General features: G+C 51.2%; 1 protein-coding gene across 2 annotated transcripts in view; it reads right to left on the bottom strand.

Annotated features, from left to right (window-relative positions):
* Btbd9 (BTB domain containing 9) overlaps positions 1–25,361 on the bottom strand; it is a 354,285-nt gene that overhangs the window by 6,453 nt on the left and 322,471 nt on the right. For both annotated transcript variants that reach the window (XM_076916780.1, XM_034523840.2), the window contains one exon: positions 7,448–7,526. In XM_076916780.1, the coding sequence (XP_076772895.1) occupies positions 7,448–7,526 (79 nt within the window). The remainder of the gene's footprint in view (positions 1–7,447; positions 7,527–25,361) is intronic.

The raw sequence follows: 25,361 nt of genomic DNA, 5'->3' as shown, positions 1-25,361 counted from the left end.
GTGACAGGGACAGACGCAATGACAGGAGCTGCAGGATCAACAGTCTGCAGTGACCCTCGGTCTGGCAGGCTATGGGCGCCATGCAGCCCTCACTGCCCCTCCCACACACGGTGCCCCTCCCACACACAGATGTCCCTCCCACACACGGTGCCCCTCCCACACACTGATGTCCCTCCCACACACTGATGTCCCTCCCACACACGGATGTCCCTCCCACACACGGATGTCCCTCCCACACACGGGTGCCCACAGAGGCTCATGGGTCCTCCTGGGGCTGATGCTCTTTCCAATGTACAGCAACTGCCGCGCACTCCTGACCAGTTTGGTCCTAGGGTAGGGTGGTCTAGGGCTGGGGAGAGCTCACTCGGCACAGCAAGGGGAAGCCGCCTAACTCGCTGGAATGCCTGCCACGTACAGGGTTCTGACAGTGGGACAGTGTCAGCACCCGTGTCAGGAGCACAGGTGCCTGGAGTGAGCCTTAGGGAACACTCTGGAGAACTGGCCTCGTCCTACAGGGAAGGCTGCGTGTACCAGGCCCTACAGAGCTATGGGACACACAGGATGAGTGGGAGGACGTCTAGGCCGGGTCTGGCCCTTGGACCTCACTCTGCCTTCCACCTGCTCTGGTCACCTGTGAACGCCATGTCTGGCTCAGTCATCCCAGCGATGTTCCCAGCTCAGGGTCAGTCACATGTGCTACCAAAGACGCCTGGAAACGCCCCCGTGCGTGCAGCTCGGCAGCATCACACGCAAGCCAGGCGCCTTCCCTTTGCCCCCGAACACCTTCCGCGTTGTACATGGACCTCTAGAAGGGTCTGCAGTTGGGCCTCTGGTCTCAAAATGGAGATGGAATCCTTTACACTCGAGGGCAGCCATGCTGAGCCTGGTTTAGGGAAGGTAGCCTTCTGATTCTGCAACTTGTATGGAAATGGTGGGGGGAGCTAACGTCTTGAGCAAGAGTGGAAGGCCTGACCCCCTCCTCACCCTCCCCTCTTCCCACCAGGTACTTGTGGGCCTTGCACAAGGTGAAATGGCTAAGTCCTGGCCTTCCCTTTGCTCAGGAGATAGTGTGATTCAATTTCTTTCCTCAGAAGCTTCCCCAGACTGCAGTACTCCTACGGAGGGCTGTGACCAAAAGTGAATGAGGCATACCGGGCAGAGCCACGCTTGTGATTTATGCAAAGCCATTACCATGGTCCCCGCGTCATTTTCCCTTCAACTTTTCGGCAATCGTGTATCCCATTAGCCTGTTTGATTGCTCCGCTCCTGAAGGGGCACCTTCGCTGAACCATCTTCAGTGGCCCAGATCTCTCCCCCGAGAGGAACGGCCAATTTGCAATGTAGTCATGTACATGGATCGGACCCAGCCTTCCTCACACCCGGTGTCCTTTCTTATTATCACGATGCCAGGCCTCTCTGGGAGCTGTAATCCTGACATGTCTGAAATGGTCTGGCTGGCCCTTCTGGGAGCCTGTGTGGCGTACGTGCGCTGGCCTGGCCTTTCAGTTAAACCACAGGCTTACTTTCAATGTTTTTGCAGAAGGCGGAGGGAGGAGAGGATGGGGAGCGGGAGGGGACACAGAGGGGGAGGGATAGTGAGGGAGAACCTATTAGCCCAAAAGCCCACTGTGAACTGCAGTAGAAATCGGGGAAAGGGAATAAATACTGATCACTGACTTGTTTCTCAGCTGAGTAATTTGCACATACCACGTTCCTGCCGATCAGTCCAAACAGCATTTCTGATCCACACTTCTGACGTGCAACGTGACATGTCTTTATAAAACAGAGCCTTCCTCTCACTGACTGCCCTCAAGGTAGATGAAGGCTTGAGTACTGTCCCTCCATCCCAGGACCACAGCCATCACCACGTCAGCTGTGCCCTGTATGGCAGCCAGTGACCTCTCTCCTGCTCACCTCAGAGACCCGAAAGCCTCCCTCCAGTGACACACTTCCTCCAACAAGGCCACACCTCTGAATCTTTCCAATCTTTTAAAACAGTGTAGCTTTCCAGTGAGTGAGCATTTGAATACATAAGCCAATGGAGGCCGTTCTTATTCACGCACCACAGTGCTATTTTCAAACAAGGGACCACTTAACAGGGAGACATCTGGGAGAGGAGGGTTGGGATAGGGTTTCATGAAACCCAGAATGGCCTGAAGTTTATTACACAGCTGGGTGTGGCCCAGAACTCCTGATCTTTCTGCCTCCGCCTCCCAAATACTGAGATTAAAGGCATGCACTATTATTTTCTATGAGTATTTATCCCTACATATAGAATTAAGATTCTGGTGACAATGCTTAGGCATGGCACTACTTCCTCCTACAGAGAGCTACAACTCTACTGTTTGGAAAGTCCTGGAAAAAAAAATAACATTTCCCTAGGTAGAGCTACAATCTTTTTTCCTCCTCTTCCTCCTCCTGTTTAATGTCAGCACGTTTCGTTTCTGAGTTGGCCTTTTGACTGGATTTAGAGTCACCTAGGAGACGGGTGAGGCACATACAACTTTGGTGTCTTGTGAAGCCATTTCCAGAAGGGCCTAACTGAGCAATGATGAACCCTGACTGTGAGCACCACCCTGGCTGTGAGCACCACCCTGCCACCATGCATGAGTGCACGTGGCCCGTGACCACGACTGACACAAAGCCTAACCACGGTGACTGACTAAAGGACCTCTTGTTAGTGTGTGGGGACACTTCCCAGTCCTTTAAAAGCAAACCAAACCCCGGGTTTCCAGGATGCCTGAGTTCCCAGCCCTTGCAGATGTGACCTGGCCAGGGATTACTCCTACAAAGGACAACGGTGAAGTGACTTGGGTCACGCAGTGGTGGGGGGAGGTGGCACACCATGGCACACTGTGGCCTATCTTTTCCTGCCTCCCTGCCACAAGCTAGCTGGTGGTCCCTGTAGCCTTTTCACAGGCACCTAACCTCCACTCAGAGCCTCGTGCTGCTGAAGTGTGCGGCCCTTCCTGCACTGCTCCCCCCTCCGGCTTCTCACAAGCACCATGGCACCCACTCCTCCCAGGACAAGGGGACACAACCTTGGGCAAGACTCCGGCTCTCCCTCCTCCTGGCACCTCCCCTCCTCACTCCAGATCCTTGAGAGCTGACTCCTTGACTCCTTCTTGACACTCTGACCCCACCCACCCTGTGGAGGACCGACCACTGCCATAATCTCTGCTCTCAAGAGCTGCAGTGCAGGCACTGGGCCCATTCTGGGACTGCTCTCCAAGTCCAACTGGCTGGTACCTAGGCCACCACTGGCCTCACACCACGGTCCCTCTGCCTCAGCACCTTGTCCTAGCACTCAGCACCTTGTCCTAGCACTCAGCACCTTGTCCTAGCACTCAGCACCTTGTCCTAGCACTCAGCACCTTGTCCTAGCACTCAGCACCTTGTCCTAGCACTCAGCACCTTGTCCTAGCACTCAGCACCTTGTCCTAGCACTCGGCACCTTGTCCATGGCATCCCATGAGCCTGTGTGTGCCAGGGCCAGCGCATGCTGCACACTGCAGGCGTGCCAGTCTCCCTGTGGAACAGTGGGGTTGCAGGCTAGGGCTAGCTTGTGCAGGGTGGGGCTATCTTCTCTATTTGCCATGAGTCTGTAGCCACCAGCTGTTTGCTGCAATCCTGCCACTGCACTGAGAGGCCTTCTGGGCCTAGATGTCTCTGGGAGAACACTGAGGGACAGTCCTTCAGGGGTCAGGTCACATGCCAGAGGAGGTCTGGAGAATAATTATCCTGGCCAGCAATGAACATTTATTGAGTTTTTTCAGAGTCTGTTTCCCTGGTTTTATTTTCCCACTAAAGCCACATGTTGCTATGGGAACAAGGTGGCACTAGGAACCCAGAGCACTCACAGGACCCCTCATCCTGGAAGGCAGCTCAAGCAGCTAAATGAAGATCTGGCCCCACTGCTGCCAGGGAGACCCTCCTGCAGCGACCACAGCTGCTCACTATTCCTGACATGGGGCATCGAGCGTGGGATGACCCCCAAGCCCCTCATCTAGATGCTCAGAGGAAACCCCGCCCTTCAGCCATTCGTGTGGACGCCCGCATCAGGGCCCACCACAGATACCCTGTACCCCTGTCCACCATGTGAAACGTGACCTAGAAATAAATGTTACTTGAGTACAGGGCTCTTCAAGAGGGGCACTGCCAGGCACAGAGGCTGCAGTTCCTAGACAGGCTCAACCTCAGTTCCCTCTAGACCTAGATGTTTGTTGTACAAAGCAAGCCCAGCAGCCTATGATGCACTTACCTGAGGTACAGGCCAGGCTGGAGTGGCGCCCACTTTAGCACCTCACTATCTGTCATGATTTTCAGGGAGACACAGCAGTCAGATGTTGGGGACCACCCTGACTGGATGAAACACTGTCCCTGGCTCTGCCCCAGCTCTTAGGAAAGTGACTTCACCATCAAGAGACCATGCTACAGAAGCTCCGAGAGCTGGGATAGGGAAAAATGTATCCTGGTCCAGAGTCCCTTAGATATATATGCACAGTTAGTGAGAACTTGACACACTTGGCCATAACCAAGGTGAGAGCAGGGCTCTCCTCCTGCCTGATTAAAGCCTTCCTACCCCAGGAACTCCAGGCTGGCGGAGACAGCGGCTGTCCCCATGCCTCTGCCTTAGCAGTTTTATCATGTGGTATCTCTCCTGGTCTGTGGCATACGTACGGGGTCCTGCTCCCTGGGACCCTTGGTATCCTTCAGCACACGGTTACGCACACCCAACATGGATGGACCCACCGCGCTGTCTGCCATCTTCTGTGGATAGGTGGGAACTGGGCCAGCAGGGAGGAGAAGCACAACTTCTCAGAGGAGAGAAGGCTGGGGGGAGCAAGCTCAACGGGTGACTAAGAGACCAGAACCTCGACAGACGGAGCAGCTGCCACTGCCCGGAGCCACCTAGATTTAAAGTAGAGGGGAAATTACCACAGCAGACAGGTGCTGAGCCTCTGGATTCAAGAAGGTCTGACTAGACACGGTCCCTGACAGAATCTTCCTCCTTATCTACCCTCTGTTACTCTAAGCCAGCTGGATGTTTGGAGGTTAAGGTAGAATCTACCACGGAGGGTGAGAACTTGTTAACTCATGAGCTCCAGGCTGTGTGGCTACAGAGGAGTCCCTGCAAGTAGCATCTCAGCCACATGCACAGGACTAGGACACCTTGTCCCCATACAGGCTCCTCACAACCCCTCTCTGCCTGCCTTCTCTGAAGACTCCCTGGCAAAGTAGCAGGGTGCTCATGGTCTCCTTTCTTTTATGAGCACAGTGTATATTTTATGGCTGATAAAACAACCAGACCCAGGTCCTCCTGTGCACCTGAGGACAGCAGCATCAGTACAAGTCTGGGGCACAAGAACTCAGCTGGAGGGAAACAAGTCCTGGGCTAAATGGAGGCCACTGTAAGAACTCCACATCTGCATCCCCCCAGATTCATATGGTATGACTGACCCCACCCCTGCCCTGAGGAACAGCATTAAACGGCAGGGCCTTTGAGGGCCACTAGGGATCATGGGGCTAGAGCCTTGTGATTAGTGTCCTCACAGGAAGAGAGAGGGAAGGAACCAGAGCTCACATTAACTCCACTTTTAGGTATATGTCCCAGGAAAGGCCATGCAAGGGTAGACAGGTGAGCCATCTTCTCTGCCAGGCAGACTATGTGCACCATGGCCCTGGAAGGCTGGCCTCTGAGGTGTAAGAAACCGTTCTGACAGCATGCTACAGGTTCCCCTGGGCTGACAGAACAGCGCCTTCCCGGACAGTCATCCCTAACTTCCCTTCTCTGGCTGTGCCCCATATCAGCTAACTGCCTGGGCCACATCAGCTGTCCCTTGGCGCTGTCCCCAGGGGTTCTGCTCTCCAGCTGAGTCATCCTACTCCCTGTCACTTCACTCTGCCCTGACAGGGGACACTGCTTTTCCCAGAGGGTACCCCCAAACACAGTGGAGCAGCAAGAAACGTTCTATCTGAAAGTGGGCTACATCCTCACGTCTTCAGGGAGAAGCAGGCTTTTTGTGCCTTCGGTACGCTCAGGATGGCAGTTTAAGGATTCTACCTCGAAGCCCTGTTTGTCATGTATTCTATGATTTAACATGTTTTCCAGTTGGCCACCGTACCTGCTTAGGACGGAAAGTTCAGACATCTGTAAAGTCGGCTGTAAGTGTCAGCCGACTTACTCTTTTGAAATTTTCAGGTTAGTTTTGCAGAAGTAGGAGAAAACATTTGGGGTTCTATTTACAAGCTGTTCTGTGTAAGAAACCATTGTGGGTGTGGGTACTTAGTTTCCTCAGTAAGTAAAAGGCAAGAACAGATCTAAATTGCAACAATATTTCCACTTTTGAAAGTGTTATTTGAAGCACTCAACACACCTGGATACTTTCTGGAAGAAGGGACAGCATGAAAACAACTGTCACATCTGGGCCAGCTGGTGCAAATGACCATGTAGAGTCCTCTTTCCCAGAAGCAGAAGCCCGGCTCCCAGCGTCCCTCTCTTCTGTCGTGTCCTTTCATTTGCTTGCTAACATGTTTTTCCTTCACATGTAGGGACACTCTAGCCTGGGCAGCCCCCAAGTTCTCCAGGACCCTGTCCCAGACTTGCACTCAGACTCACAGAATCCCCACCTCAGAGAAAGGGCAGGAGGCCAGCAAGTGGCCACTGGTGTGGGTGCTAATGCCACAGGCTTCCCCTCTATGCTGTATCACCCACCCAGAGCCCAGCGCATGCTAGCTACACGCCAAGCACACAGGCCCCCCAAGTGCTCTGGTGGCCCTGAGAAGCAGAAACGATTGTGGTGTGGTGCAGGCACAGCCATTACTTTAGGCGTCTCATTTTGCTCTTGGTCTCCATCTCACTGCTGCTCTTTAGTCAGAGCCTTTCAGGGGTGTGTGCTAATGAGGAACGTGACAAAGCAAGAGAGACAGGGCACACAGGGACAACAGCAGGGTCACCCGCGCACACACACAGGGACAACAGCAGGGTCACCCGCGCACACACACAGGGACAACAGCAGGGTCACCCGCGCACACACACAGGGACAACAGCAGGGTCACCCGCGCACACACACAGGGACAACAGCAGGGTCACCCGCGCACACACACAGGGACAACAGCAGGGTCACCCGCGCACACACACAGGGACAACAGCAGGGTCACTCCCTCGATGTTGCGCAGAGCTCTGTTATCCGGAGGGCTGAGGACTCTGAGGAGGAAGGGTCACCTGCTTTCTCTTACGCTGATTCTGCCCAGGCTGGTGCAAGAAGCCAAGCAGCAGCTGTTGGCTTTCACTGGCCAGTGGACAGACACAGGGATCTGACATCCTCCTTTATATGGAGCTGTGGTGACAAAGCGCCACTAGCAGGCAGGGCCAACAGCCCACTTGGGATGCGGTGGTTACCTGGTTGTCAAGAAATGCCACTGTACTCCTCAGGAGACCCCTTACCTCATTTGCTGTGTTGTGTGTTCCCACGATTCGGATGAAGGATGCAGGCTGTCTTTCAAAAGTGACCGATTGCCAGGACCTGAGAGGAAACAACAATTTGCCTGGTTAGCTGGTCCACTTGGCCCTGCTGATGGCAGCTCCTGTGCCAGGAGATCCGATTACAATGGGATGGGGCTGGAGATGGGGCAGGAGATGGGGCAGGCTTCCCCTCGATGTGACTGAAGAAAGCAATAAATGCAGCATCCCGTTTGGGCATCAGCCATCTTGCCAGAACAGGCACTGTCACGGTCTGTAACGGTGACTTAGGTGCATAGCCATCAGGAAACAAAGCATGACTGTGGACATGTTTGCCTGGTGACAAGAATATGGCGAATGTACATAACCAAGGACCGTGGGAGTTTATGAAAGGGACGTCTTTGTCACAGCGTGGGCGGGGCGGGGCGGGGCGGGGCGGGCCTGCCTCACTGGGCTGCTGCTGGCATTGGCAGGTAAACTCAGCACATGTGGCAAACTTGAGTCAGGGGTAGGGTGGCTGTCCCGGAAGCTGCTGGAGAAGAGTTTTGAAACAGGGCATGGAGAGGGGCTGGGCAGAACAGGGTGTGGCAGGCTCCATACTTGAGCTTGGAGCTGCAGGGCTCACTTCCATGTCAGAGCTGGCCCCAGGCAGGCAAGAGCATGGCAAGCCTCCAACCTTTGCTGCTTGCAGACACAGCCCTGCAGGCTTCCCTTCAGGACTGGCCCAGCTCGGGTGGCCTCTGATCTCAGTGCTTTACTTTCTCTTCCTTCTCCCATGTGTTGCAGTGCTTTTGTGCACACACTCATGAGTGTGCACGGGCAGGGGTCAATGCCAGGCTCCCTCTGTTGCCATCCACCTTACTGTCTGAGATGTCTTTCACTGAACCTAGAGTTGGCCTTTCAGCTAGACTAGCTCAAGCTCCGGAACCCACTTGCCTCCTGCATCTCCTACAGCAGCCGTGCAGCCCAGGCTTTAAACGGGTGCTAGGACCCACACTCAGCTCCTCAAGGTCGGACAGCAAGCACATCACCCACTGACTGTCACCATCGTCCCAGCTGCAACCCAGACAGGCAGTTTAAAGACAATTCCTCCTCCTGTCTGGGCTAAGCTAACTCACCTAGAAGCCACCATGCGTGCAGTGGAAGCCCTGCTCCTGGCCTGGCTCTCCCCGACTCGTGGGCATGCTCTGTGCCTGCCAGCTCGGGACCTGCCATCTATCAGGCATGCGAGCAGCCCACGGTTGCCGTGCCTCCTCCCACGGTAGAAACACCAGCTGCCGTGAAGCTGTTTCCTGTAATTGTCTAATTACCAAGTGATGCTAGCAAAGGAAATGGATGTATCTGCAGTTTGTTTTTCCCCATTTGGTTTCAGGTGCTCCATCTTCCTTCGCACCATGGGCCTCCCACTGAGCCAGATTCACTGCTGCCTGGACACCAGTCCTCTTAAGGTCATTAAAAAGTCATTACCATCCTGTGCACAAAGGTTCTGCCTCTGGAAGCAGGTTTTTGAAAACAGAGTAAGAAAAATTACTTTCTCTATAAAAACACTATTACTCAACGCATAAAGACAACTCACCTGCCCTTCCCCCACACACACCTCACCGCCCTGCTTCCCAGTGTATGTGTGTGTGTGGGGGGGCGGTCCTCACTTTCCTAGACCCTAAGCTCTCAGGATGCCTGCCGGATGGGACAATACATGTGGGTAGGAGGAGTCTGTACGGCTGTGGGGTCCCACAAGTGTGTCTGAGCCTAGGATCTAGGGCCTGTGCAAGGCACCAGAACCCTGGCCTCAGGAGGCCTCAGAACCCCAGGTCTAAAGGAGGTTAGGGTACATGTTCCACCTGGCCAGGAATGAGGATACACACAGCTGTAGCCTTCCTTGGGTTTGAGTCAGAGGATGGGGTAGGAGGGAGGTAGAACACAGGGGACATTTCTAGGCCTGCACCTGTCATTGGTCTAGAGATTTTGGATTTAAGGTAGACTACATGTGAGCTCTCCCAGGCCCGAGAGAACACAGGGCTCCAAGCTTGTAGGAAGGCCCAGTGTCGGGCCTCTACCACAACTCCTGAGTGAAGGCCTGTGAAGCGTCCTTAGCAGACAGGTGCCCTCTTCTCTTCATTTCGGGCTTTTGCCTGGCCTGGGGCCCTGGGCAGGGCAGCAGCTGAGCAGGAGGGAGCCGGAGTTTGTGGAGTAATAAGATCAGAAGGTCTCAATTTAATACCAATCCTCCATGACACTGCATTAGTATCTAATCACATTAGACTTCATTTCCACTAACACAGCCTGAGAGTTGAATATATGATCTCATTGCCACCAGAACCAGACACCGAGCCAGAGTGCAAAGTGGGAAGGAAGCCGACTCGGGGCACTCAGAGATGAGCACCCCACCCCCACCCCTCACCAGCTTCCAGAGTGTTCACTAGACTTTGTCAAAATAATTTCACATGAATCCCCATGAGGAAACAGAGAGTTTGGAATGTCACCCGAGCCTTGTTTTATAACTGCTGCATGAACCCAGAGGATACTGCTTGGAGTAAGATCTCACAGAAACAAAAAACCGCAGCACCATGATACTAGAGCAGCCAAGGCTGTGACCACTGCCATAGGCTTCAGAGACAGATGCTTCATGGCTGGTCACCTTCACACACTTACATCTCAGGAAGCGACAAGATGGCTCCCCCTAGCCAGAACCAGGATAATGGGCAGTGATTCTTTCCAAGATTAAACCTTCACCTTGGATGGAATCTCTAAGTTCTATGGGACGGTCCATCCTCAGGAGTGGTCCTTAAGCTCAGGAAGTGACCAACTCAAAGACTTCAGGAAATCCCTGAAACTGAACAGATTCAAAAGGTCCCTCTCTCCCTGAGTGTATAAAACCAGAAAGGACTGATCAGAGACACTTCCTGAGTTGAAGACTCGGCTGCCTGGAAGAGGCTGAGACCACCTCAGCTGTCTGGAAAGGACATTCCAACCTGTTGAGCTGCCCACTGGCTGTGTGGTAAACTCTAGGTTCCCAGCTTTGTGAGTGGGCTCTGGGGTGGGCTTTGGTGATGCCGCTGTCTTTGAGCCATTTCTGCTCCTGTAATAACCCCAAGGAAACTCACTGGTTCACCACATTGGCTTTGATGGTGTCCTTACTTTGGTCTGCCATTGGTCCCCTGTCTCGGGTGAGGACACATTTGTTCCTGTCTCCACAGGAATAGTGCGGCATTATCTAGGCTTGGATGAAGGATCTGAACAGGAGCAATGGCCAGAACACAGATGTGCTCTGCACCTGAGATTTACTAGAAATCAAAAACCCCAGCCGGGTGGTGATGGCACACACCTTTAATCCCAGTATTAGGGAGGCTGAGATAGGCAGATTCCTGTGAGTTTGAGGCCAGCCTGGTGTACAAGTTCCAGGACAGCCAGGGATACACAGAGAAACCCCACCTTGAAAAAACGAAAAGATTCTCTATTGCTCTACTGGGACAGTGAGATGGTTCAGTGGGTAGTGGTGTTTGCTGCTAAGCCTGCAACTCAGTAAGAGGAGGGACTCCTATACACTGTGCTTTCATCTCCACATACACATGGGTGTAAGCAACACAAGCATATGCGCGCGCGCACACATACACAGATTTTGGCTGGAATAATTTCAAGAGTATTTTGTGCCAACTCTGTCTACGTTTGGTAGTGTGCTAGGAGGAACTACCAGAGGCCAAGAGGCAGGAAGACACAGGGGTGTTTTGCTGTGTTATCACAGGTGGTGTCTCCGGTACAGAGGCTTGCTGGCGACAGCAGGTTTAATCCTAGTCTCTTGCAGTTCAGGCAGGATAGACTCAGTCTGGGTCCTGAAGCTAGGGCACCTAGTTTTGAATCTTAGTTTGAAACTTTTTTGTTTTTTGAAACAGGGTCTCTCTGTGTAGTCCTGGCTGTCTTGGAACGTGTTACTTAGACCAGGCTGGCCTGGAAGTCAGAGAGATCTATCTGTCTCTGCCTCCCAGAGTGCTGGGATTAGAAGTGTGCACCACCACTCCCAACCTCAGTCTGAATTGCTCAGCCTGTCTGGGCCTCCGGTGTTCTCATTTACAAAGTGGGAATGACAGCAGTCTAAAACATTTCTGTGTTAGCTTTTACTAAGGGCTAAAGAAAAATGGAAGCGGGCAGGACAGAGCTTCCCAGTACCTAGTCTGTGAACTACCAAGTTTGGGCCTCACGGTACCCAAGGCTGCTCCTCTCAGCACCCACTTCTCTGAGGCAGACAGGCAGCAAGGCTTCAAAGGATCTAAATGTACTTAATAATGCATTCTTGAGCGCGCACCTGCTGGGTGTCCAGGGACCTGTGCACAGACAGTGCGGCCTGTATGACACTTATGGAGAAGAATACAAACCGCACCGTGGTCCCGACTCACAAACTGCTGTTCCAAAAACCCACTCATGACTTGTGTGACACAAGCAATGTTTTCAATCAAACAGCTATAAATGTTGATGAGGTTCCCACCCACCCACCCAGGCTAAAGGACGACACACACACACACACACACACACACACACACACACACACACACACACACACACGAAGCTTTAGAAAGGGAAAGCAGTGATGTTGCCACAGTGCTGAATTAAACAAGCAAGAAAACAAGAGATTAAGACAATCTTTCTAAAGCCCCTGCTGAGGAGCGAGGATTACAAACCATCACGAATATCAAGTCAGGGATCTAAGATGGGGCCCAGTGAGAGCCCATCAACAAGTAAGTGAGGAAAGTGTGGGTCACAGCCACTCTGTCACCTGGCTCCTGACAGAAGCCTCTGGGAACAAGGCAGTGCTGCAAACCCTGCAGAGAGCTGAGGACACTGAGGCAGGACAGGGTAAGGAAAGATCCTGGCTGCAGATTTACAGTCAACAACAGAACTAGGACCTAATCACAATTAGTTTGTCTCTGTCCACCAAAGGGCACAATGACAAATTTTCAAGTGCCTTTGTGGTTGGAGGAGCACTAGCTACCCCCTTGGTCTTACTCCTGGGGCCCCATAAGCTACTGACAGGGCTGGATATCACAGAGGTCTGAGCAATGCACTCATGTACACACACACACACACAGTGGATCACAAGGTGGCTATAGGAAAGTGATTTTCCCCTGAAGTCTCATTTACTATGTGCTATGGGTCACTGTAGTACAGTACTTACATATGGTTGTGTGTATGCAACCAGAAACTACCAAGAGCATGGCCAGAGACCAGAGCACAGCAGCCGCGGCCATTATCAACATGTCTTCTTTGTGTATACACTTGCAGTGCTAGGCCTAGACCCGTGGACGGCAGGCAGTCGCTCCCCCACTGAGCTGTGCCCAGCCCTGCTCCTGTGTAAAGAACGGCTTCTCCGCTCAGGGCTCCCTCCAAGGCCAGCATTATCAAGAGCCAGACCCAAGGCTGGGAGGTGGCCTAAAAGCCAGGCCCAGCCCAGCAGCATACATTTGTGACATTACACATGAAGCGTAAACAGGGCGGACACATTCAGGGTAGACACAGGCCACCAGTAGTGCCTTGAGGCTTATGCACTGGTCCAACAGTCCTGACACAGGACAGCATGTGACAGGAAACAACACTACTCCAAACCAACAGGTAACAACACAGGTGTCCTCTGCTTCATGACAATGGTGTCTTCATGACAAAGGCATCATTAGCCTTGCAAAAACCAGCTGCTCCATTAGGCAGATGGTGCCATGGTTCATTCTAAAACCCCACAGAAGTAAAGGAAGAAGTTAAACCTATTCTGAGAAAAATCTCAACCCACTTCTTGAATCCTCCAATCTGTAATCACCTAACTCATGAGGAATCCTCCCCCGTCAGCCATGTGCAGAGCTACACAAATGCCCAGCCATGCTGAGAGACAGAGACAGAGAGCGAGCAAGAGCGAGAGAGAGAGAGAGAGAGAGAGAGAGAGAGAGAGAGAGAGAGAGAGAGAGAGAGAGAGAGAGAGAGAGCCCATATCCGCCTTGTGTACTTTGCTCTGTAGTAGAACTTCCTCTCAGCTTCTTGTCTGTCTCTGGATTCTTTCAGTGTCCATGACAAGAGCTGGACAACAGTGAATCAGAACTCTGAGGTTTCAGCCTTTACCGCTGGCAAGCAAACCACACGTGGCCCATGAAAGTGTGCGTTTCTGAAAAATCTTTAAATATTCTGGAAATACACATGCTGAATTTGAGCCAGTGATTGTCTCAGGAGAGGGCAAAGGGGACAGGAGGAAAGGCAGCATCAATGCCAACCACAACCACACAGTATTTCATGTCATAGGTGGGAGAGCGTGAGGAATATTAACTGTCACTCTGGACAGTGAGAACAGGAGCTGGTGCTATGTCAGTTTTTACTCTTTGTGTATGTTAAATAGCGTCTGAAATAGAGAATGGGCTCAAAACTATCTACTTATGCAAGAAAGTGTTCTGGTATAACCAGGATCAAAGGCAGCAGACCTGCAGGACCCTGTGGACACAGTTTAAAGTATTTGCTATGGTCAACTGGCAGTTAACACAGCACAGAGAACTAATGGCTTAGTCTTTGTTCCTTCCACTAAAAGGCCAGTAAAAAAGTGGTAATCTATGTCTCATATTGCATGTATGCATGCACACGTGCGCACGTACACACGTACGGGGCCAGTAAAAAAGTGGTAATCTATGTCTCATATTGCATGTATGCATGCACACGTGCACACGTGCGCACGTACACATGTACGGGAAGTCTTGCAGACATGACCATTGCTCTGTAGCAGCATCCTGAGGAAGCAGGAGGCTTTACACTTCAGAACCGCAGGCAGGCCCAGGTGCTATGTCACTGGCCTCTGGGAAGCTGAGTGCACAGGGCTGGGCCTAGAAAGATCGGCCAACAGCAAGTGGAAGGATAGACACATTCTCCAAACTCCTTGTTCTCCTTTCTCCATAGTAGAGGGTAGATGTCCACCTTTGCAGAAGATGCAGTCCCCTCTGAACAGAGGGGATCTAGCCTCTGGGGAATGACAGAGCAGAGGTGGAACAGAGGGGGTCTAGCCTCTGGGGAATGATAGACAGAGCAGAGGTGGGTCCTTTGTGGCCAGAAGCTGGGAGTAAATGCTCCAATGGTGACACTCTGAGTCCCTGTCATGTCCTCTCCTGTCAGGCTCCTGCAGTGTGGGCTTAGACATCAGAGGGAGACTGGACGGAAGACCTGGAATCACTCCCTAATCTCCTCTTCCCCGTCCTTCCCTCCCTGGCCCTGAGAACACTGAACAGATCATGGTTCTCCATCCTCTAGGAATTTGTATTCTTATGGTGTGACATAAACCAGTTGATCCCGGTTAAAGATGAGCCATTGGCAAAATATAGCAGTGTGAGGAACTAAGGGGGTGCTGTCCAGATGATACAGATGACTAGGGTCTTCCTGTAGAGGCAGCTGAGCCCCCACCCTGTATGGATGGAGAGGGTCATGCTCAGGTCAAAAAGCATCTCAGTAAGAAGCCACCAGGAGGCAGTGATGTGCTATCCGGGCTGAGTGGCAGGGGTCTCCCAGGGACACAGTAGACCCTGCCTGGTAACCGCGAATGTGTCTACAGAACCATCTGCAGACAGAACACTTAGAGCTAGCTTTCTCTGTGGAAGATGCTTAAAGGTGAACAATCCATCAAGCACCAGCAAGAAAAGACTCAACATAAAGGCCGGAAGCAAACAGAGAAGAAAGTGACTCAGAGGGTACAGATATAACTTAATATGTACAACCAAACAGTTATCCTCAGAGAAGATAAAGAAATACATGATTCCCCTGAAATAATAAAATGATATGGAGAACCATTGAAAACAAGAAAATACTTCTGTAAATTAAGAACACCAGCTGAAATAAATAACTAAACAAAAAGGTTAGAAGACTTAAGTGGAGGACACTTCCTGGGCTAACAGGCAAAGAGCAGAGCAGGAAAGCCACAGTCCAGTCAGATGCTCCTGTGAGAGTACTATCTGTGTGCATGTGCAACCCGGTGCCTGTAGTAGCCAAAAGAGGGCACCAAACCCGTTGGAAATTGAGTTCAGATGGTCTGAGCCACCATGGGGATGACAGAAACAGAATCTGGGTCTTCTGTAGCCAGTGCTCTTAGCTTCGGAACCGTGTCTCTAGTCTGTGTCTAGTTAGATATGTGAGTGTACAGACCAAAATAAGGGTTAGAAGGAATGCACATGTTCACTGATTGTCACTGACCACGGGTGACACTGGACAAAGTGAGGTCAGGAGCATTTGGCACACTACCAGAGGGAGAAGTGTGACTTTGGGGGAGGCTGGGCTGCCACTCTGAGAACTGTGGGAGGCCCTGGCTAAGGAGCTGGCAGGACACCCTTGTTCCCCACAATGGAAATGAGGCAGCTAGGAGCGGGACCCGGGAAATGAGGGGAGGGTACACATTTATTTCTCAGTCTCTGAAGAAGATGGGCTAGAGGAAGACAAAGTCTTTTATTTTGAAGCTATTTTAAAATGCACTCTCTCTTTAAATACATCATCTTTTCAAAATAAGACAGGAAAAGGAAAGCACTGCCTTTGAGGAGAACCCGGGGTTAGGCGGGTGAGTAAGGGACTCTTATTTCTGGGGCTCTAACTGAATGCAATAATTGTGGACATGAATAAATTTGATTGAAAAATTTGAAGACAAAACACAGTAAGCAGAACCGAGAGAGGCAGCTCGGGGAGCAGTGATGGGGACCAGGAAGGGCTGGCAGATTTATTTACAGCCTTGGAGAGCAGGGCTGGAAGGCAAACATGAACCTTTGGAAAAGATTCTTGAAGAGGGAGGAAATAATAAAAGCTGTCCCCTGTCAACTGAGCTTCCGGCAGTGACAGTGGTGCCCTCTCCAAGTCCAATGGCACTGAGATGTGACGGGTATTAAGGCTGAGCGTGAGCGTGGGGACTCATGGGGAGGTGTCTGACAGCTCTTTATGAGTGTGCCTCTTGTGCTGACCCCACAAGCTCCTGACAGCCCTCTGCACACAGGCTCTCACTGTCGGGCTGTGTGATGGGCCAAGGACCACATCCATCTCTTTAATCATATCTAAAGATGATCTATGGACCAGCACTGTGAGGGAGAGACACCTGCACACCCTGGGTGAAGCAGGAACCCGCCTGCTCCAATAGCCCTTCACTGGCCTGTGCCCACTGGCTTTCCAGAGGCAACGATTGCCGAGTACGTCCTCCTCAGTGACAGCAAGCCCAAATCTCTCAATCTGGAGTGCTCCAGGCCCGGCGTCGTGACACGTATAACACTAGGCCTCATGGGCAGGCCTGGGCCTAACCACAGTACTGTTTTGTTTGACACTTGACCAAATGTAACAGCTATGTCACTGTCCAGACTACCTAACCATTCTGGCCTCCATCCGCTCTCCTTGTTTATGTGTTCAACAACTGTTTGTTGAGGGCCTTGTACCTGACAGGCTTGGGAACATTGGGATGCATCTGTGTACTTCCCCTACAAACCCAAGGCGGCAGGAGACTGCACTCGCCAAGGCCCATGCTGCCCACTGGAGAAGGCACACAGAGCTATTTTGCTCCTCTTCTAGGTACTTTGAACGCTGACTTAGCATCCACTTGTAAATCAGATGTCATATGAACACCGTTTTTGGTTTCTCTTGAAACTCAGAAAATCCAGCAGCATGGCAACCGAAAAGGGTACAATGGACCTGGGACATGGCCTCTGACGCCCTTCACCTTGGAGCCCGGGTACTTCTCTCTCCTGGTCACAGTCACCTCAGTGGGTTCAGATCTGACAGCAAGCACCAGGACTTCACACTTCTTAGCAAAGGGTGTGCATGTGTGTGCATGTGCATGTGTGAGTCCAGGCATGCGTGTTCTCCCCATCTCCTGCTTTTGTTTTTTGGCTCACGACACATGCAGTGAGACTGCTAAAGACCTGTGGCTGGCCTGGTCTTCAGTCTTGAGGTCTGCTTTGAAGCTGGGTTCTGCTAGGCCAGCCATTTGCTATCCTGCTCACATATCAAAAGCCAATTCTGCACCTAAACCAGGCCAACAAAAGCTGAGAATACCAGGTGTGTGTGCTGTGTGTATATGTGTGTGTGTGTGGGGGGGGTGTGTGTGTCTTTTCCCCTCCTCAGGGTATTTCAATGTGTGAACAGGGTGTAGGGCTCCATGAGGGACCTTTGCCCAGGGCAGAGAACAGATACCCAGAACAAGGGGCATCTGTGGTCCTCCTTCATGATGTCCCTCCAGGGAGTCCTAGCCTTGGATGGGTACCCAATGCCTTCTGCCTGGCAGACACATACATATTTAATACCCTAATGTAATCTGGCCTTGGGTTTTACCTTCTCTGCTCAGACCATAATTTCCCTTTTTAGAGGAGTTTCCTCTCAAAGGAAAGGTCAGGACTCTCCTGCCAGCTCATCCTACCAACTTCGCTGAGAGCTTCTAACGCCTGTGGCAGTTACAGAAAGGCAGTGTCCAGGGACATTCGTGGAAGTGTTTGAATGAGCATAGGGGGGCTGTTTTCACTCTGTACATCTCACTCAGCTGCGCCCCCAGCTCCCCACTCCCACTCTGCCATGGAGCACTCCCTGATTCCCCTAAGGGGATGTGGTAATTGATGATTAGCATTCCAAAGCTTGGCTTTACATCCTGCTAGCCCGTCATATTTAATTACATTTTAACTATATTCGTCTTCGATAATAGCACGAACATAATTTAGATAATTATCTCTCTCTCTCTCTTATTCTCTGACTCTGTCTGTCTCACTTAGGGCTCTCTGCTGCAGAAATCACTTTCCGGGCTCAAACACACAAACAGACTTGGGCTGAGTGCTCTCTCTTGTCTCTGCAGCCACAGCTGTCTGAGAATGCAGTGAGCTGCAGGATCGCACACGGGGAAAGCAAAGTCCCGTTTCTGTCTGCACATTTGTGTTTGTGCAAGACCGGTGGGTGTGCATGTGTGCATGTTTGTGTGCTCATGCCTAGGCAGAAGCCTCCGTGTGACACACACACACAGAGGGGGTATCTGCACAGCACTTTCTTGGTCTGGTATTTCTTTCTTACAAAGTTTAATGGCTTTCCTTACATCTTTCAGTTCTGAATAGGGTTTCTGTCACACATTGGTCATATGACAATTGCTCTGTGTCCTTGCCAATGAACTGCCTTTTCCAGAAGACTACCAGGTAAGAGGCAGAGATCACAGATTCTCCCATGGACCATGTGTCTTCAACACACCAGTGCACACATAAGTCCCAGGGCCTCTATCACGTCACAGACACCTGAGTTCTCCCTAAAGCCTGGCCTTTCTTCCACTCACAGACCCAGGAGCTGAGAAGACCTCAGGAGCCTTGGTCCTCAGCTTTCTAGCAAAACTAGGTTATAGTTAAGTTCTCTCTCAGATTCTTCTGTTGTAAAGTTCAGCTATCTAAACAATTCTGAGCAAATGAGGGGAAAGGAATTCAGAAATAGCTACTATGGGGCTGGGAGCCTCAGGAGGCACTTGCCTCCCATGTGTGAGGGCCTGAGTTTGGGTTCCCAGAGCCCACATAAAGCACGAGCTGTGGCCTGCACTTGTAATTCCAGTACTAGTGTGGCAGTCACAGGTAAGTCTTGAACTCACTGGCCAGCTAGTCTGGCCCATTTGGCACAATTCCAGACCAGTGAAAGACTGTCTCAAACTACTGGTAGAGGGAAGTTCAGGACCAATACCGGAGGTGTCTGACTTCTACATGCTAGCACACATGTGCCTCTCATACATACACAGCCATACAGAAAAAGAGCTACCATTTAAATTAGTCCTCTTCAGAGTTCAGGGTTGGAAACAAACCCCAAGGAACAATTTTCAAGGTGCGGTGATGGAAGGGTGAGTTAGCACTCGTGCAGTCTCCAGCTTTGGTCTAAGTCTTTGGAGCTTAAGAAGACTCCAGGAAATCTGGATCTCGTGCTTAAAAGATCCTGTTTGGCTTCAAACCTGCCTGATGTTGAAGGATTAACCATTTGCTGGTTCCCAGCCTTCTTAACACTGTGACCCTTTAATACAGTTCCTCATGCTGTGCTGACCCCCTAACCATAAAATTACTTTTGTTGCTACTTCATAACTGTGATTTGCTACTGCAATGAATCACACTGTAAACATCTGTGTTGTCCCCATGTTGAGAACCACCACTGTTCTAGGTCCACAGATGCTAAAACTCCTTCTTTCTTCCTCTAAAGAATATTATTACCAAGTAGACCTTGCACTGTGGGGACAGCTAGAAACTGGACAGGACTGTGTGTGTCATTAAAAACTAAGGAGACCTTTGGGAGCCCCACATCCTACTTGCTCCTGGAAATAAATACTCAGAGTAGACCCCAGGAATCAGTCAATGTTAAGCCAACATGGTGGCACCAACAATGTTAGTCTGGCCTTTCTTCTGCTGTGTGCTGGCACAGTCAACCCAGGAGGCTCTCAAATGCTGTGTCTGAGGCCTGGCCTTAGTTTCCTAAGACAGTGTGTTGCTATCTACCCTGGAGCCTTGGATTACAGGTGTGTACCACCAGGTCTGGTTTTTCTCACAGGACCGCCCTGCAGGTGACTGACAGGCAGAAGGCAAAATCAGTGCTGTGCAGCATGAGTGGTGACCTCTGGCCCTGGAGAAATGAGGGCCCACTCGCGGTGGTGACTTGGGAGGCCATGGGGTCTTGTTTCTGGTATGGCCCTCCAAACAGACCAGAGTCCAGAAAGAACCCTCAGGTCAAGGAGCTCCCACAGACACAGGTAATGACATCCCTTCCATAGCCATGATAGATAAGATGATTACCTCAGGAGAGGTATGTCTGATCAAAAGCCCTAACGAGGCTACGCTTTCTTTCATATGTGCAAGTCCCTACTGAGAACACACATCCGGCCAGCATCCGAGGTTGGAGAAGGATGAGGCAGGACCTCTGGCCCCTGGGCCTGCACAGGCTCCATATAGGCTCCCTTGCTTCACACTGCTCAGTAGGGAAATCCAGGGTCGCTCCCTCTGTGCCTGGCTTAAGAGCATACAGGTCTGACTGAGAAACTGTGTCTTTAAAACAAAGACCAAACAAACCAAGAGCTGAAATAACCCTGAAGCCTAGCAGCAGCCAGTGTCTCAGTCCCTACTGACCGGTGACAGCAGCAGATGCAGTAGTCTACACCTCTGCCAGCAGCCTGTCCTCAAGCTGGAAAAGGGAGAGAGCAAATTCAGTCTGTTGCTGCCCAGCGAGGTTGCTGTCCTCGGCAAACCATGTTCACCCCAGGTATCGACTGACTAAGTGAAGCTATGCCTCCTTTAAGAGAGAGGCTGCTGTCTCTACCGTGAGCCCTCCTCTTCTTCTTCCCCTTCTTCCCCCTCTTCTTCCTCTTCCTCCTCCTCCTCTTCCTCTTCTTCTTCCTCCTCCCCTCCCTCTTCCTCTTCCTCCTTTTCTTCCTCCTCTTCCTCTTCTTCTTCCAGCCCTGCACCACGCCTGGTTGTCCCAGAGCACACTCCCTCCCAGACTCATGCTGGCGATGTGAGATCCTGGGCAGAAGCCAATAATCAAATGTTACAAATATGACTGTTTCATTTCCTGTGATTTAAATACCAAAGGGATTTACAGCACAGGGAGAACCAAGTGCCCTGAGTTTGGAGTTTTAAGATATAGGGCCGATTTTATGGAAATACGCACTCCACAGCCCATGCCAAACAATCCTGCTGGAGCTCAGGAGTCCCCCACCACACACCACACTAAGCAAGTAAGAGGCCTTCTGAAAGTTTTACCAGGCCTTTTCACAATCAAAACGGATCAACTTTATACCTAAAAATTACACAAAGGCCCTGTGGGTATTCCAGATCCGATGACATATGGTGCTCAGTACCTAATATGACAGATAGTCAGTAAAAACTTAAAAATAGACTCCCCTCTCAGCCACCAAGGGCCCAGGAGTTTGCAGTTCAACTGGTAAAAAATTGGGGGCACTGGGGAGAGAAAAAAAGTTCATGGCGTACAAGGACCGTTTGTCTGTGATGAGAAAACTAGCGTCTTAGCACAAAACCTCCCTGGATCAGCCTGGAGCCATTCAGTGCGCTTCTTCTCAGAACGTGCACTGTAATGCAAAGGTGACAGGTCTTCCAGGCAGGTCCCATAAGCACCCCTTCCTGACTGCTTAACTATCATACTCCGCATAGTTAAGGCAGGGCCTAGAATGTGAACAGAGGTTCTTCAACGAATTGGGGAGGGCAGCCTGGCCTGATTCTGAGGGAGAGTTTCTCCTTTCTTTGCTGTATGGAGTGGGAGGCAGGTACAAGCTTATACCAATCAGGACCTCTAGCCTAAGCTACACCCATCTCCACTACCATATGTTCCCACTTCAACTACTTCTTCCTTTCAAACACTTTATAGAAAACAAATGAAAAACATGTTCATACCTCTGCTTGGTGCGGCTGAGTTTCTGGACCCTTCCTTTGCTGTTAGATCTCTGGTGGACTAGTGGAAAGTTTGCCCTGCTGGCCAGCATCTGCCTCAGGATCAGTCTGCTACTCCTTCCCTGGCTCCTGCAGGCACTGGCCTGACCACAGGAGAGAATTGGCTTCCTCCAAACTGCCCCTGCTTGCTGTTCTCAGTGCCAGCTTGCAGAAGCACCAGGGAAGGAAGCCTGCTGGCCCCCGATGAGTTTACAACACATCTAGACATGGAGGACAGGTGACAACAGGGCATGCTAACAGAGTGAAGTTAAGCAACTGAAATAACTTGGGACACAGAAGCCGATGCTGCTGTGGACTTAGCTAGGTACTTTGAGAAACTGACCATATAGGTTAGAGGGCCACAAGATCCTCTCCTCCTCAGGCAGGTTACACAGGACGCCTTGCTCTTTGTAAGAAATCCTGTCCCTCAGGCTGCCAATCTCAGAGACTCCCTCCCCATGCATCTGCAAACTGAGGCTTCATTCATATGTACATGTGTGTACCTGCATTTTTGTGTGTGCACCAAGATATGCTGTGATATATTTCTCAATACCTGCTTTGACTCTGTTGATGCCCTCGACCAAGACATCAAAAAATGGGTTCTTTAATGCTTTCCAGTAAACAGATGGCCATGAGACACACAGAGATATGGCTTCCTCTCCGGTTTGTTCCAATCTGCCCCTGTTCTGCACGGTGCCAGTCTCCTGCCCTGAGGGTCTGCAGAGTTTAAGGCAGGTGCCAAGAAGTCAACTTGCATAAAACAAGGTTAAAAGTCAGCCTTGGCACATGGAGCTCTCCTGAAGTAAAACACTCCAAGGCTGTTGCTGGAACTAAGTCAGCTTATTTTTTCCGTATTATTTCTTGGAGAGAGGAAGGTTGCTGGGTGCAGGGGTAGGGGAGAAAACTGACCACTAACTCTTTCTGATTCTATTGTCAGGCTCTAAAATCAGATTGAGATCAGCTATTAATCTCAGGAAGCCGGCAGTGAGTGTGTACAATAAATTTGTCAACAGTTTATGAATAAGCGCTCAGTCATGAGGGCTTACTGTCTGCCAACTCACCTTTCCCATGATATTTTCTATCTCTTGTATTTGGGAGCAGCTCAGAAAGAATATTATTTGTGTTCCTGGAGATCAGAACATAAAAAACTCACAGAGTGATGGAGACATACAGGCAAGCACCATGTCTGCCTCTGGGCTCACTAAGCAAACCACTTGCCAACGCTTGAGTGAACAGCACTGGGGAACAGCAATCACTCTTGTGGGGCTGGGAGAGCACGCGTCTCCTCAAAAGCTGCTAATGAAGGCCCTGTTAGTGCTGGATGACGTCAAATGTGCCCATTGGCTTTCTGTCAAAGACTGTCAAATAGAGCTGTTGGTAATCACAGCTGGCAAGTTGTTTAGTCAATATTTTTGAAAAGTTCAACCAAGTGTGAGAAAGCACAAAGTAGACTTTCCTGAAGCTGCCGGATGACTTTGGTGGCTCTCCCTCTGTGATGGCTGTGTGCCATCAGGATCAGCGGGGCCGTGCTGGGCCGTCCTGCAGGCCTGTGGGTGTGAGATACACAGATGGCTGGATTTCAGCTGTTCTGCAGCTAGACTGCTGCTTCACTTGTCCCCCAAGTCAGCAGTGGATGTGGGATTCTGTACCTAGGAGGCTTTACATTACCAGCACAGATAAGACCTAGGCAGTCAAGTCCCTACTGGTTCCTGAGAGGGCTCACTATACAGTGAACTGTGTGGAAGCCCTCAGTTCACAATGGATGCCTAGAACAGTAACTGCCTTCCAGAGGGACCCCATGCTGCTGCAGCCTGGAATTCCCACTGGCCTGGGATAGACCATTTGTATCTCAATGCTATGTATGTTCAAATGCCGCCCCAGGGCTCAAGCTTGAGGGGTTCACTGTGGAGGCTGTGCTGGACATAGATGGACCCCCTCCCCCAGACAGCCTGGGATTTCTACGTGTTCCTCTTTAAACTTCCTCCCGTCTAGCTGCATTTGATTCCCCTTCTCCAGATCCCTGCGGGTCTCACAGGTAAAGGAGAAACGCTGTCTCAGCAGCAGAGAACGCAGGTGATTGGAGGCTAGACAAGGACAATGCAGGCATATCTCTAGCATGTCCCTAGCTGGGGGTGATGACCTCGAGGCCACTTTTGGTAGTTACTCTAGTCCACAACAGAAAGAAGGTAACGTGTCCACAGGAGGAAGGCAGCAAGCGGAGGAGTCCACAGAGGTGTTGGCATCAGGAAATCAAAGGCCTTAGGAAGATCATTTTAGTGGCAGTGAAGCTGGGTGGCTGGCACGGAGGCAGAACTCCTGGCTGAGGACAGCAGTCAGCTTACCCAGGGGCATGGACTGAGAAGCGGCAGTGTGGGAAAGAGGACAATCAGATTCAGTCTTCCTGGGTTTGGGCCCAGATCTGCCCCTCAACCACAGCACAGAGCTGGGCCTACCCCTGCAGGGCATCACCAGTGACAGGAGGTGCTACTGGCGGTGGCTCCTACTATAGGTGTAAGGCACAGCTCTGTTGCGACCCATGTGTGTCCTTGAAGGATGTCCTGCATCTGCTGGCCCCAGCTGACCCTCCCTTTCCTGTCAATTCTGCCCTAGGCTCTTCTGCCTCCAGTCTCTCTTTTCAGAGAATAGAGTGCAGGCAGGGGCACTGCTTACCCCACAGGGACACGGTCAGGAAACTGCCTGGGCCTGGGCCCTGCTCTGGTGGTTGGCTGGGTCCTGGGACCCGGAGGGTCTGGTTCTCACTTGTTCTTGGCATCACCACCCTATGGAGGCAGTAATCCTTCTGTCCTGATGACTAAGTCCACCCCAGGGCAGCACACTATTTACCAACAGACCAGCATTTTAAATTCTGAAGGACACAAAGGTCTGTGTCACATGGTATTTAATTTTTTTTTATACAATTCTTTAAGAACATAAAAATCATCCTAGCTTGGGGACTACACAAAGAAGGCAGTGGCAACTCTAGCCCTGGCTCTACCCAACCCTGTAGCCCAGGGAAGGTGACTTTTCCAGCCTCTCCTGGGCTGTAGCTGAGTTTGTTTGGTGTGTGTGTGAGACAGGTCTGGTGTGTAAGACAGGCTGACCTGAGATCCGTGAGTCACGTCTGGACTGCTGGCTACCAGGAGCCTTCAGCAGAAGAGTGTGTGGCAGGGCCAGACTTCGGCAAACATGGAAGACACTATAGGGCAATTTCAGAAACACAGTGCTGGTTGTCTTCACCTAACGTTCCTTAATTTGAAATCTCAATTGATCAATAAACTGCTTCTTAGCACAGGAACTTAGTGACAGTTTTAATGGTAAAGGGTATTTTTTATCAGGTCTGGGGAAGCCACCCCCACGGAGCATGGCTTTAGATAGGTTCTCGCTCTGTATTGACATCAGTCTCCAGGGCGAGTGGCCCTCTGTACAGCATCTGAGATGATGCCTGGCTTGCCAAGAACAGTGAGACAGAGTGAGAGAGATGGGATTTCATC

Source organism: Arvicanthis niloticus, chromosome 20 (assembly GCF_011762505.2).
Source record: "Arvicanthis niloticus isolate mArvNil1 chromosome 20, mArvNil1.pat.X, whole genome shotgun sequence".
Taxonomy (NCBI): Eukaryota; Metazoa; Chordata; class Mammalia; order Rodentia; family Muridae; genus Arvicanthis; species Arvicanthis niloticus.
This window is presented reverse-complemented; position numbering and strand designations above follow the sequence as displayed.